At 39.8% G+C, this 14,746-nt stretch overlaps 2 protein-coding genes across 2 annotated transcripts; one reads left to right on the top strand and one right to left on the bottom strand.

The window, feature by feature from the left end:
* ASB15 (ankyrin repeat and SOCS box containing 15) lies at positions 1-3,935 on the bottom strand. Its single transcript, XM_058023295.1, is given in 11 exon segments — positions 1-133; positions 135-242; positions 244-537; positions 539-613; positions 1,019-1,082; positions 1,085-1,182; positions 1,766-1,930; positions 1,932-2,031; positions 2,034-2,072; positions 2,483-2,593; positions 3,911-3,935. Coding segments are annotated over 11 exon segments (1,212 nt in total).
* Positions 3,936-8,872: 4,937 nt separating this feature from the next.
* Positions 8,873-13,097, top strand: NDUFA5 (NADH:ubiquinone oxidoreductase subunit A5). Its single transcript, XM_058022970.1, has 5 exons — positions 8,873-8,949; positions 9,910-9,954; positions 11,384-11,500; positions 12,228-12,293; positions 12,866-13,097. The coding sequence occupies exons 1-5, from the start codon at positions 8,875-8,877 to the stop codon at positions 12,965-12,967; spliced, it is 405 nt and encodes a 134-aa protein (XP_057878953.1). The 5' UTR covers positions 8,873-8,874; the 3' UTR covers positions 12,968-13,097.
* Positions 13,098-14,746: the final 1,649 nt, after the last annotated feature.

Genomic DNA, 14,746 nt, shown 5'->3' with positions numbered 1-14,746 from the left:
CTAACGAAAAGAGCCAAGTGAAGAGAAGCAAGGAATGTATGTATTTATTAGTTTATTGTTTATTGAAGAAGTAGAACAACAGGGAATAGGCTCAAGCTCTGGAGCTAGCCACACAAAAGAATTTCCAAAGATACCCTGACACAAAGTCCAAACACATCTCCACATTATATCCATGACTGTGCAACAGCCTCAGCATCATGTCACCACTCAAAGAATACCAAATGCACTGGGGAAATGCGAATCATTAAGCAACAAAATTAGCAGTTGACATCTGCTCCATAAGATAGGAGTAGCTTTACAATTCCATGGCAGTCAGCTCTCACTGCTATGAGAACATAGTTTAAAGGATCCTTTTTTGGATTTGCTCCTGCTTTGAGCAATATTTTGGTGTGAAGAATCTCATTATTAGAAACAGCACAACAAAGTGCAGTCCCTCTTCTGTCATCATAAGTATTTGAAGTTATGTGTTCAGACAAGAGAGTGTTGACATCCAAACCATTTTCAATGACAAGCTCTAGACATTGGTTCTGGCTGTCTAGCAGAATGAACAGTGCTTGGCCCACTTTCCTGGATTAAAGTTTGGGATGTGGCTGCAATGAGATACTTCCTGCCCCTAAAAACAGTCAACAAAACTAGGCAGGTGTAACTTCCTTACAGGAAGAAAATAACCCTCATCCATTTATGTTCTTAGTTACCACCTAGGCTTCTTACAAAAGTTTAAAACATAGAAACACCAGTTTTGAGCACTGTCATATAAGATGTGTTTAAGTTGTTTCAGTGGTTTTCACTTAATTCTAAGGAGTGTGTTTTGCATTTTGCTTAGTTTCTGCTAAGAAGAAAAGTTAGTTAAATCTAATAGAACAGTGGTACTTCTAAAATAGAAATGTACATAAATATACATTTGCCAAGTTTACTACAAACATCTTTGATGTAACCTTGTGTCACATTGTCTCTTAGTAAAAATGTAAAGACCAAGCTCATCCTCACAGGTGTGAGTAAGCCATTCACAAGCCCTCACAGGCCCTCACAAGCCATTTTGTGTGTGGGGAGCAGCCCTGCCTCACCAGGCTCACTGCCACTTCACATTTCAGAAGCAGAGCTATGCAGCCTAGACTACGTCCTCCAGCTGCTTAAAATAATGCTGGTACACAATCATCTGCTGAGGCCTTGACATGTCCACCTCAAAGGAGGAAACAGAACTTATATTTATATCCAAAGTGATTTACAGAGCATCATAAAAACAAATCCAGAGTACTTTCCTCCTTATTTTCAGATATATTTAAGTTAAAGCTCTACTAAAGAACAGACTATTTTTTGTGGCAAATATAAAACTCAAAACCAAAATAAGAGGTGTGCAGACACAAGTTCAAGTGCTCACCTGAGCAGGTTCTGCTTTGACTGTAAGCATTACAACTGAGGACTTTCAATCCGACAGATTTCAAATATACTTCATTGATTAATACCAATATAATTCCATACGTGGAAGGAAAGGTAGGAGGGAGGGATGGAGTGAAGAGAAACACAACAGAGCAAGAAAAGCACTTATAGCAATCTCTCCTTGAGTGAAAGGGATTGCTTTCAACTCTGCCACTCCTCCCTCATGCATTACAGAAACATGTAAGCATCACTCCAGTCCAGCAGAAACACACACGTATGCTTCCTTTCCTTCCAGCTAATTTCCTCTTTTTTTCCTGAAAGATCTCAGCACTCAGGCAAGATGTATGCCAGTGCAGAGGGGAATTTCTCTTTTCTTGAATACCTATCATTATGATTAAGATGCTCCAGCACATCACAGTGACCACATTCAGCCATAACCCCTAATGGTGTTACTCAATATTTGTCCTTAATGTTCACATTTCCATCATTCTTCAGAACATCAAAAATGTCTTTGCATCTCTGTTTTGCAGCTTCTTGCATTGCTGACCAATAAGTTTCTCTTGTAACTTATGGTATTGGGATAAACACCCTTTTCCGGGATCATTTGCACATTTTCCACAAAGCCAGTTTTTGCTGCCAAACTTAGTGCTGTTTCCCATTGCATGTTTTTTATTGTCATGTTGATTCATAAGATGCTAGAGGTAAGAAAGTGAAAAAAGATACAACAAAATAAAGCACAAGGCTGTTAACACATACACATATATCAGAAATCCTTAAGTGCTATGTTTTTATTAAAAGTATTTGTAATTACGCTCACCTAACCAGTACTGCCAAACACACAGAATACTGAATAGAAATTTTTGCTTTGTCTGTAAGCTTCTGAACAAAATGTTAAAAATGGTCCAATTTATTTGTTATTGTAAACTGATGCAACTTTTCCAAAACCAGAAAATTTGCTGGAACATTTGAACAACATAAGCAAGATGCTCCATGGAGGACTTGATCATACTTCTTTTAGTTAATAGTTCTAGCCTGTTGGTGTCTTCATTGTTCTATGTTTCTTTGTTGCTCCCCTTATCTTATGGGATATTTTAACCTTTCCTGCCATCTAAAGTAACTTCAAATACTTGTGGAATTGGCTGAACTGCAGCCTTCTGCAGCGGAAACCACTCCCTTTGATCAGTTTCCTTCAAAGTATAGGTCAGGTTCACAAGTCCTTGAAGCCCAGAAACTTGACCTTACAAACTTGAACAGATAAATGTGATGCAGTTGAAAAACAATATGTCAAAAATTCAGATTTGCAATGGGACTATTTTATTTACTTTTAGGGTGTAGTTTTTATTTTTTGTTTGTTTGTTTTGTTCTGTTTTCACCCCAGGATACCTTGCTTCATGGATGTTACAATTTTCCTATTGTTCTCACTAGGTGATACAATAAAATGATCTCATGTCATTAATTATCTCTTTTAATGGTCTTTAATATGTTAAAACCCCCCCAAAACAAACCCCAAACACTCACAAATATTGTTTTATCTTTATACTGCCAAAGCACAGTCGATTAAAGAAGAAAAAGGTCTTTGAGGTCTTTGGACTCTGCACTGTTTCTGCAGTCGTGAATAATGGACATTCACATGAGTTTGGTACAAAAGGTCAGACAATGGCCAAGCCATGCCAGCTATTATTTTCAAGGTGTGAGAGTCATTGAAACGCTCAGTGGATTAGTAACAGAGTATGTCAAACCTTTTAACTATAGTCATCAACTTAATTCAGTCTGTTCATATCACCAACTGTAACTGTGGCTTATGTTCACTACGCTTTTTCCTCATGATATCACATAAACCAACCATCTTACTAGTAAATTCTCATTATAACTGGAAGGTCAGGAATTTTGCTCTTTACAACATCTTCCAGGTTTTTTAACTATAAAATTCAGTCTTTATATGTTGTAAAACACACAGAAAGAAAAACATGTTAATATATGCAGTACCTACCTAGGTTTTTCCAAATAAGCTTTGGAATTTGATAGTTTCTCTGCTTGATTCAATCTCTGTCACTTAACACATTTGTCCTGTTGAATATTTTTATTTATTTTTAAACTACTATTTCCACAGTTTGTGCAGTCATGTGCTCTTTCTACCACACTGAACACTTATAATCCTTAAAATGCTGCACAAATATTACACAATTACATTAAGTCCCTGCTGTATGTTTGTTACAGATCATGGTTCTAGTCATCCTGCAAATAGAGAAGGAACGTTGGAAATGCTATTTGGAAGAAATATTCTGAAACTTATGTTCAAGGGAAAGTGTCAATCAACTTTCTCTTCAGACTAGTTTCTGCATTGCTCTTGTAAGCACTAAGTCACTCAAAGTACCATAGCCAATATTATAATCCCATCTACAAATACCTTACTAGTTAGTATATTATGATAAAGCTTGCGAGCCAAAATTAAATTAGTAAGGGCTTACATTTAGATTGACTCAGAAACTAAAGGTCTCTTGGATTCTGACTCCCACATAACACAGTTTCTCACCTCTTTCAAAGTGTACTGGAGTCATGGCCTGGGTTTTCAACTGCAAGGAAAGAAATTTGAAGGAAAATGTTAAAAATCTCTATGTCAATTCCATTTTGTCTTATGGAGAAAATATACAACTTGGGTCTTGAGTGCCATCATCTCTGAACACAAAAAACAAAGGAGTCCAAGAATAGTAAAAGAATATTCACAAAAACATTTTCATCTGGAGCTTAGAAAAACAGACCTTCATGTTGTTCATAAAGGACAAGCTCTTCTGAAGGTTCTCTTCTCTTCTCTGTCCCTTCCTATTGTGTCCATAGTCAAGGTTTGAGCATAACAGGCCAAAAGAAGATTTAACACAGAAGTTATTGGGACGAACTGCTCATCACAGTGTGGACACATGCACCACTCTCCCACATCTCTTGTGGGCAATACACTCCACTGACAGGCAGAAGAATTCTGAGGTAAGATTCTTTTATGCATTTTTCCTCTCATTTTCATTAACACTTCTCAAATTCTGATGGCACCTTACAGCTTCCATCATTTAAGTCACAAATACTCTTGTTACAAACACACACAAACCTTTCAGGGAGCAAGGATAAAATCTCTCCTGGACTAGCAGTTTCAGAAGTATACATCAATGAACACAACTGCAACCTCAATCTGCCATCAGCTAACAGGAAAGTACATGTTAGAGCATATTAATATCTCATTGGCAGCTAAGAGGTGCTCCTAATGAAACAGTTAATTTACGTGAGATAATTTATTAAGCAAAAATATGTAACATTCATAATCTTATGTCCTCCACAACTGCTTTAAGACAAAAGTTACCTTCCCCTTTTTCATATCTTTCATTTTGAAAACCCTAAATTTGAATAACCCTCAATTATACCATTGATAAAACTTTTTTTTTTATGAATCAGGATCACCCTACTGGATCCAGACCTTCATGCTCTGCCAGCCTTAGTGAAGTTGCTGTCCTTAGGAAAGCTGAGAATTATTATAGTCCAGTCCATCATATTATATTTACCCCAGGGCCTGAACCGAAAAGGCTCCTGAAGATTTGCACAGACCTTAGATCAGACCCTCAAACTGCAAAATCTCTGAAAAAAAGTCAGTTTAGTATATTAAAAAGACATTTTTGCAATGTTCACATATGGTCTAGTCCTGCCAGATGATAAATACGCTCTCGACATCAGTGTTTCTAGGAAGAGTTAAGAACACTAAGTAAGATAGTTTTTTTAGTAATAAAATCATTTTATTTTCATTAGAATGTATTTCCTTTCTATTACTCCTTTCTTTCCAAAACATCAGAGGAATAAACCAGCTTAGAGGCCACCCCAGAAAATTTTCTCTGGTTACACAGTTTCCATACCCAAAACTTTCTCCTGCTTTGCTATACTCCCTGAGTGATTTCACTGGAGGCATCATAAAGCTCTTGAACATGAACTTAACCAGAAAGGGCTCAGATGAGCAGTGTTTCAGAATTGCTGTGTGTACTATTTTCAAATGATCTTATCCCACAAAAATCCATACATTGTAAAATGAGAAAGTTGGTTAGTAGCAAGTAACTGTGACAGGGTAGAGTTGGTGTGAGGCAAAGAGCTCCCCGGAGCTGGACACGCTGCCAAGGGTCTACAGGCACTCCTGATTTGCTGTATCACTGCTGGTAATACACTGTGCTGGGCTGACAAGGGCTGGCCAAGCATGGATGTGCCACAGGGACCACAGGGAACAGAACAGAATGGCTGATACACTGAGCAGCACCAGAAACATCGCTGCTCCCTTACGTGATGTGGCAATGAAAAGGCTAAAAAGCTCAGCAGGAAAATCTCCTTCCATTCACCCTTGGCAGTTTCTCAACTGCCTGACCCACACACTACATCACTGGAAACAATTGCAAACCCTTACTCTAAATGAGTTGGAGTTTTTTATATTACAAAGAAGATTTTCCTGAAACAACATTTTGAGTAGCCTGATATTTTTCTGATACTTTTTATATTCATACCTGAAACACTAGACATTACTCCTCGACGTTCTATTTAGAAAAAATGTTTTTCTTTCTAAATTACTGTTTTCACATTAGAAAAAATATGAACCACTTGCTGATCATGGAAGTTGTATCTTTTCTTGGAAAGAAGTGTATCAAGCATTTATTGCTTTTAAACACATAAAGTTACGTGAGAGTGAGCTATTCTAATTTCTTAACCTTAAAATAAACTAGACAATCTTAGCTTTATTCTATAAATAGAAGGCCCTTAGGCATGCACAGAGGTTATTCATAGCAATGAAAGAATTACTAGCAATCTAAATTTGAACTCAGTCTCTGAAGTATTACGTTTTTAAACTATTTCTCTGTTAGTTTAATTGGCGAGCACAGCACAGTCTCACCATTTCAACCCATTATCTTGCCAGTGCTACTCTGGGGCCTGAATTTTGAGTAGCCAGGAACAGTGCCCTGCAAGCTGAGGTGTCCTGTGATACTTCTAAAATTAAATACGCAGTTGCTAGATAAATTAAGGTCTGACCTTGTACAACTGTAACATAAGCAGACCCGACCCTCAGGAAAGTATTACACATGACTTCTCTAAAATCTCATCAAATGTAACACGAGGTCTGGGGATATAAGAGTATCTGTGTCCCCATTGGTTAAACTACTCCCATTAAGAAAATTAAGTATTTGCCAATTATTCTCAAGCACTACGTTAACAACACATCGGAGCATATTTACATAAATCACAACAAGTTTGAGAAGGTTTAGCCTTCAACTAGTTGCAGATCCCACCATATAACATCATCAAACACCAATCTCTCTCTCTGAGGCTGACATGATGCAAAGCTTTATAGATTCAATGACAGACAATTACAGTACTTATTTAACCAGTTAATAACTTGAAGTGGGACAAAGAAGCAGGAAGCATGGCACCACAGACAGCAGTGATGAAAATACAGAATAACTCCAGAGTAAGACCAAGAACAGCAGTACCCAACAAGCTAAACCCAGGCTTGGGATGAGGAACAAGCTGGAAATATCACTGATTCAAAACCACTCTTGTTCTGGTCTTAACCAATTAGTTATCATTTTTACCATAATGAACTGACCAATAAGGGCACACAACAAACTGAAAAACCCCCAAACTTCCATCTTGTCTTCAATTGTTCTAACGAAATTAAATTTTACAGTGAACTCCTCCATGACATTTGACTCACTTGCATTTATAGAACCATAAAAGTGTAAGCTTAACTAAGGCACTACATGCATTTCAATCTTTGAACACGAGATCAACAAAAACATTTAATGATGATAAACAATATTCACTGAAACTTCTTTGGCAAATGCAACCTAACTAAAGGTGGCACACCCCTAAAAAAACCCAGTATACGCAGAAGCAGACAGAAGCAGACAGAAGCAATGCTGAGATCCTGTTCTAGTGCTGGCTATGAGATGATATGGAGAGAGATATATTCTTATCTAATTAAAAAATGAAAAATATGTATTTATAATTCATATAAAGAACACAAATGTTGTATTTATTTACTTTCAGTTCTTTCATTTTTTTACATAACCAAGACACCATCAGAATTAGTACACATCCACATTACAAACATGGTATTGTTTTGATTTTCAGATATTTTTAATAACATTGTGCATCAAGTGCCTGATTCCACTCATACATAATTACTGGATATAAATCCATCAATTATGTTTCATGTAGAATAAAATAGTTGTTGTTGTACATACACCATATCACATGGCAATTTGAGATACAATACCAAGAGATAAACTCATTGGTGAGACAAACATGGGATGGAGAGCTATAGCAAGGCCTTCTTAGGTTACTTACATACTGAATATTAATACACGGGATTCTAGTCATAACAGAATCCCCAGTGTAAAACAAATAATAACTGTGAAATGCTATGTGGGTGGGGTTTGTTTGTTTCTTTTCAAAGTCAGTGTTGACTGTACACTGGTAATACTTTGTAGGTTTCAGCTTTGTTATATTTTAAAATAAATCATGTATTTTAATGGGATTTGACCAGTTTGGAGAATTTCCCGCAGTACCACTTTGAGATGGATTTCATGAGGATTTTCATCAACAAGGGCTATTGTTTTTCACTTTGTTGGGATGTGGCAAGCACTCCCACGTGCTTAGGCTGTCTAAAGTCAGTCAGAGCTACTGCTGGAACGACACTGACTGTGCTCAAAGATCGCCAGGCACAGAGCCATTGGTGCTGTGCTCTGTCAGTGTCACCAGGAGATAGATAATCTGGTTAGACCATCAGAGAGACGGGGAAAATACAGGGTGGTCCAATAAAAAAGAGGCAGGAACTTTTGAAGACTGGCATTTTGGAAAGAATTTCAGTTGCTAGGAAAGAAATTCCAGCTCTTTCTGATGAAATTGGCAAGAACAGGCGTGGGGAAAAACAAACCCTGCATACTGATACAAACTGTGTGAGCCACTGTGCTTTAGTTGCAGATTGAAGTGTTTGTTTTATCAAAGGACTGGCTTCCAGGGAAAAACCAGATATTCTGAGACTCAGCTGGGGGAGTTTGCTTAGTTATGAAAAACAGCTCAAGAGCAGGACAAAGGAATTATAAAGAACGAGTTGTCCGGAATAAGATACAAACTTACAATGTAATTATTACAAAGTATTACTGCGGAAAACTCACACTTTAAGTTAGCAACTAAGCATAAGACTTATTAGAAGGACAACTGGATCTTCAAATGAACATCATGTTCACCTCAAATAATAACTTAAATTGTCTTTTCATTGCTCTTTTGTCCCATTGTCTCTATCTCAAGGTCGCTAAATAAGTTCCCTGTTGTCTATTTTCTGCCTAGTTCTGTTTTGGGGCGTTTTTTCGCTTTTCCAAGCCATCCCCTGACGGGGGGGATCGCACCGCTCCGAGCACTCTGACACAGCGGCCCCGCGCACGCGCACTGCTGCCGCCCCGCCGGCCGCGGCCGCTGCAGCGCATGCGCAGCCCGGCGCCCTCCGCTGCGTCCTTTGCGGGCGCCGCGAGCGCGGCCATGGCGGGGGCGCTGAGGAAGGTGAGGCGCTGCCGAGGGCCCGGGGCCGCGTCCTGCTCCTGCGGCGGGCCGGCAGTTCTGGGGGAGCGCAAGGAGTGCCGCAGCCGTGCGGGGAGAGCGGGCGGCCACCCTGCGAGGGAACGGCCGAGGGCAGCGCAGGGCCTGGGTGACCTCCCCGGCAGCCGGGGGCGGCTGGAGCCGGGGCACCGGAGCGGTGGCGGCAGCTGCTCGGTGCGCATCAGACACGGCATCGGCAGCACGGCGAAGGAGGGATTGTCCCGCTGTGCTCTGCACTGAGGCGGCCTCACCTTCAGTGTTTGATTGCCGCGGTCTGAGAAGGATACTAAGCTATTAGAGAGCTTCCAAAGGAGGGCAACGGAGATGTTAAAGGGCTTGTAGGGGAAGCCCTGTGAGGAGCGGCTGAGGTCATTGGTGTGCTCAGCCTGGAGAAGAGGAGGCTGAGGGGAGACCTCATTGCAGTTACAGCAGTGAGGGGAAGAGGAGGGACGGACACTCAACTCTATGGTGACCAGTGACAGAACCCGCGGGAATGGCCCGAAGTTGTGTCAGGGGAGGTTTAGGTTGGATATTAGAAAAAGGTTCTTCACCCAGGGGGTATTTGGGCACTGAACAGGCTCCCCAGGGCAGTGGTCACGGCACCAGCCTGACAGAATTCAGGAAGTGTTTAAACAATGCTCTCTGCACATGGTGTGACCCCTGGGAATGGTGCTGTGCAGGGCAGGAGTTGGATTGATGATCCTTGTGGGTCCCTTCCAGCTCAGGATATTTTATGATTCTGATTCTGCTAAGGTGAGCTGCTCCCTCTTGGAGCACTGGAACTCTGGGATAACGGGCATATGGCAGGAGGTAAGGCTGGTGCCATGGAATGGTCCCTCTCAGCTGTATATTGAGTCAAAACAAAATAATTAATGTGGGAATGGATGCTTAGGTGTGTTAAGTATGTTTATGCTCTCTCTGCAGACCACTGGACTTGTAGGATTGGCTGTAGCTGAGAACCCTCATGAGGTATGTAACATGTCTCATTCTGTAGTAATGGAAACTCTCAGTGAGTTCTAAAGTTTTTGTGATGTGTTTGCATGTGTAGGTATGAAGTATATCTTAATCTGGTGCCAGCTTAATGAAATAATTAAAATTGTCCACAGTGATAAAGGTTTAATGGATGTCATTGTAAGTTATTTTACACATGTACTTTTTGTGGCATACACTGATTTCCAAAGCTCTCTAGTGTAAGTATCTTTATCAACCAATATTTGACTTCTTTCATCAGAAATAGCAAAACAAAGAACTCTTTAAATTCAGTTCTTCATAAATATAATTTCTGCTTCTCAGGAAAAAAAGATTTTTGCTGCTTGCTGTGTATGCAAGTATTGAAATAACTTACACCAAAGGGCTGGTCTGGTCTTAGATGATAGAGACTAGCCATGAGCAAAGCCATGCCAAGGCCCTGAAATGGAACACTTCAGTGGTACAAGAAACCCCCTGCCTTAGGCAGTTCTTGCAGCAATATGTGGCTTTCTTTTGACCTCCTCAGGCTCACTAGTGTCAGTATGTTTGTCACATCATGCTTATTCAGGAGGCATTAACTTTGAAAGAACTTCAGTGGTGTTTTAGAGTTCTCCACTTTGAAATTTCTTATTGGACAGCAATTCTATTTCAAAAATGCTTTTGACTCCAATACTTAAGAACGCTGTGAAAAAGAATCCTGGAAAAATTCACTACTGTTTGGTAGAAATTATTCTAGCTCAGTCTACGGCCTTGTCAGACTCCTTCTGGGTGAACTCAGTACATTTATTTTTTTCTGCAACTTAAAGCTAAGAGTAAAGTACTCGGCAAGGGTTTAGTTGAAGTTCAGATTTTTTGCCAATTTTCTTTTTGTTTCCTGTTTTTTCTTCCTTGTACTTCTTTTAGTATTCTGCTTCTATTTCTTATTGTTCCTATGGGACATCCATTCCTTGTCAGGTAGATACAATTGCATGGTACAAAAGTGTGAATCAATTCACCACAATGTGTCCTTTATCCCTGCATTTAAATCCAGCAATAAAAGTTTCAGGTTTAATTTAAATCTATTTGTTACCCAGAACTTTCCATCAGCATGAGGTAAAGTGACAAAAAACCCTTCATTATAATCTCTTTGTATCTACTCAGATAAATTTTCAGATTTTTTTCATTTTGCATCAAGTCTGTTCTGATTGCAACTTTGTTTTTTCATTTTTTTTCCCTTTGAGGAATGTGCCAGCAGAAATTCTTCAGTCCTGATAAATCCCTGCTTTACCCAAGATGGAGTTCAGTGGCTCAGACTCAATTATTAGTTGATCATACACTTCTGGATTGAATACCATATTTTGTGTATAAGTAGTAGCTTAGTGGGTTTGGTAGGACAAGGAGTTAAATGATTGCAGTTGTGTATTTTAACCGTGTCTTGTGATCCCTTCAGCGCCTGCGAATACTGTACACAAAAATCCTTGGTGTCCTGGAGAACATTCCCAGAGATGCAGCTTACAGGAAATACACCGAGCAGATTGTAAATGAGCGATTTGATTTGGTGAAAAAGGTAAGTACAGTGCTATTTCCTTAAATGCTGCACATTAAAAAAATTCCTAGGATGAGAAAAGTGGTTTTTGGAATGCCTGGGTCTTTCTTAGGTGCACATGTAACTTTCAGGTATCAATTCAGAGACAATTGAAGTATCAAGGTTTGTTTTTGTTATTGACTAAGATATTTTGATGGCATACGAAAAGGAATTGTTAATTTCCTGTTGATGTTTTTTGATCATTAGAAGCAAACTTTTTTTTTTTTGAAAGATAGAAAAGTGGTAATTTTCACACACTTTCACAAAAAAAAGTTTGTGCTCTTGCCAGTGTAGTGTCTTAGCACAATCCTTACCTTCAATATTTAAGACAACTTTTTGTTACATTAAACTCTGCAATACTGTCATTGTATATTTAAGGTGATAATTGAAAGCTTGCATATAATTCCATAAAAATCTAAGAACAAGACTTTTTTCCAAGATAAAAAATAAAGCCTTTATCTGCTAATTCTTCTTTGGAGTCAGTAAATATTATTCATTCTTTGTATTTATCATTGAGGGTTTGATGTTTGCTTCTCAGTAACAAATGAGTGTGAGATTTCTTTCATAATGTAAAATTATATAAGCCAGCTGATTTGATAGTTGTTCTGAGAAAGATTGGACTGTGATCTGGTTAAATTATTGTTTTCATGCTTCTCATGGGCTTTCTACTCTCACTAAAACATTTTATTGTATGTATTTAAACACACAGGAGTCTGATGTGCAAAAACTACAGGACAAGCTGAACTGTGGTCAGATAGAAGAAGTCATTGTACAGGTAAAGAGAGGAAATTTGAGATGAAGTGCAAATGTAGCTGTGTTTTTTAGTGCTCCTTGGGCCGAGCTTTTGTTCAGAAAATTGGAAGTTTCGTGTATCTTCCTTTGCTGGCAATACAGTCAATCAGAAGAAAAACCCCTGATAGCAAATTGTCATGTAGTGATGGGATGGCCTTGCTAAAACCTAATAAATTAACAGCTGTTTCTTGCGTTATGCTTATAGATATGCATGTACACCTACATTGCTTCTTCCAGAGTAAATCAGTGAAAAGGGCAGGAGAGGATTGAATAATACTGGGCGAATCCAAACCAAGTGGAAAATATCATGAAGTTGTCATTGGGAATGTCTCTCTGAACAGAATGTCTGTTTGGGTATTTAGGGGTGATGGGATTTTTTTTAAAAAAACAACCCCCAAAAGCATACAGTTCCTTTGATATTTATAGGTGAAATTTGTGTAGTCTGTGATCAAGATAGATAGCAACATCACTGAGGTAATTAACTGACATAGAGGTAATTTAATATTTTGGCAATTGTATAATATTTAAAACTTTCTGTATGGTGTTTATTAACAGGCTGAAAATGAGCTGTCCCTGGCAAGAAAAATGATACAGTGGAAACCATGGGAGCCTCTAGTTGAAGAACCTCCTTCTAATCAGTGGAGATGGCCAATATAATTTTCAAAATGGTGTAACCTCTTGAAAGTTAAAAGAAAGAATTAATTATTAACCTATTGTTACTGACAGTTGTCTTTAAATTAAAGCTAATCACTTCATTAAAATATATTTTGTCCACTTAATTCAGCAATCTAAAGGCTGCTGCCAATTTCTTGGAAAAGAGGTTTTAAGAAAATTCTTTCTGGCATTCCTACAACCTTTTGTTTATTTAATTTTTGGCATTTTTTATTAACAGGGTACTTGTGTCTTATCCTGAGTTGTTTTTATAATCTGTATTTCTGTGTTAAAAATACAGATATTATAGGCCACTTGAAATCAAAATCCAAGTTGTAGAAAAGTATGATGATTTTGTCCCACCTTTGGCTAGGTATTTTTGCTACCCTCTGACAAGATCCTAATGGCCATGCAGATGTTGCAGTGAGGGATCTAATGCTTCCCAAAAAGAACAGCATTTTAAGTTTCAGCTGAGTCCCTGTCCTGAACTGGTTGACCCTACTGCCCACATAACTAAATACAATTTCTGGTTTGTGGGAGATACTGGGAAAATTTGAGAGGTGAGAGGGAGAAAGAAGACTGCTACTCAGATTGATGGCAACAGCAGGTTTCTTGTTAGCAGGTAGTTACCATGCCTGGCATAACACTGCAGCACAAACCTTGGCATTGGGATCTTCAGGAGCCATTGTGTAGGCTTGTGTTGGTCTATTGTTGATTCACATCTTGAGTGTTAGGTGTTGCAGGGAATGAGGTGACATCAGGCTGGCCACCAGTCACCAGCTGGGTCCCACAGGGCTCCATCTCAGGCCCAGTGCTCTCAGTGTGTTCATTAACAACTTAGATGTGGGACAGGAAGGGATTCACAGTAAATCTGCTGATGACACTACTTTGGGAGGAGCTGTTGGCTCCCTCAAAGGCAGAGAGGCCTTGTGGAGAGACCTCAACAGATTACAGAGATGGGCCATCACCATGGGAAGTTGAAGAGACAAGTGCTGGATTCTCCACTGGGATGGGGCAACCCTGGAGGTAGCAACAGACTGAGGTACTGGAAAGCAACATTCCTGAGATACAGGAATGAGATACTGGAAAGAAGTGCTGCAGAAAGAGACTTGGAGTCCTGGTCAATGGGAAGTTGAATGTGAGTCAGCAGTGCCCTGGCAGCCAGGAGGGCCAGTCCTGTCCTGGGGTACAAGCTGGGCAAGGGAGGGGATTGTCCTGCTCTGCTCTGCTCTGCTCTGCTCTGGGGCAGCCTCACCTCGAGTGCTGGGGCAGTTTTGGGCACCACAAGAAAGATGAAGAGCTTTTAGAGAGTGTCCAAAGGAGGGCAGGGAAGCTGGTGAAGGGCCCTGAGGGGCAGCCATATGAGGAGTGGCTGAGGTCAGTGGACAGGCTGTCACCTCTTTAGTCTGGAGCAGAGGAGACTGAGGAGAGACCTCATTGTGTCTTCAACATTCTCACAAGGGGCAGTGGAAGAGCAGGGACTCATCTCTGGTGAGCAGTGACAGGACCCAAGGGAACAGCATGAAGCTGTATCACGAGGAGTCTGGCTTTGCTATTAGGAAATGTTTTTCAGCCACGGGGTGGTTGAGCACTGAGATTAGCTCAGTTAAAGCTTGGGGCTAATCACACCAGGGTGTGGATTCAGTCCCTGGATGGGCCTTTCATTTAAGAGCTGGATTTGATGGTCCCTTGCAGGCCCCTTCCAACTCACAATATTCTGTGATCTGGGAACTCAGGATATTCTGTGATTCTTTTGAAAGCTTGTGTTTAGAGAGTTAATCTTTA

The sequence above is a fragment of the Melospiza georgiana genome, chromosome 4, assembly GCF_028018845.1.
Source record: "Melospiza georgiana isolate bMelGeo1 chromosome 4, bMelGeo1.pri, whole genome shotgun sequence".
Lineage (NCBI taxonomy): Eukaryota > Metazoa > Chordata > Aves > Passeriformes > Passerellidae > Melospiza > Melospiza georgiana.
This window is presented reverse-complemented; position numbering and strand designations above follow the sequence as displayed.

Excerpts from the sequence above, each read along its gene's own strand:
- NDUFA5 (XM_058022970.1), top strand. The coding sequence starts at position 8,875 with ATGCGCAGCCCGGCGCCCTCCGCTGCGTCCTTTGCGGGCGCCGCGAGC. Across the intron at positions 11,501-12,227 it reads GATTTGATTTGGTGAAAAAG|GAGTCTGATGTGCAAAAACT; the intron begins GTAAGTACAGTG and ends TTAAACACACAG. Across the intron at positions 12,294-12,865 it reads TAGAAGAAGTCATTGTACAG|GCTGAAAATGAGCTGTCCCT; the intron begins GTAAAGAGAGGA and ends GTTTATTAACAG.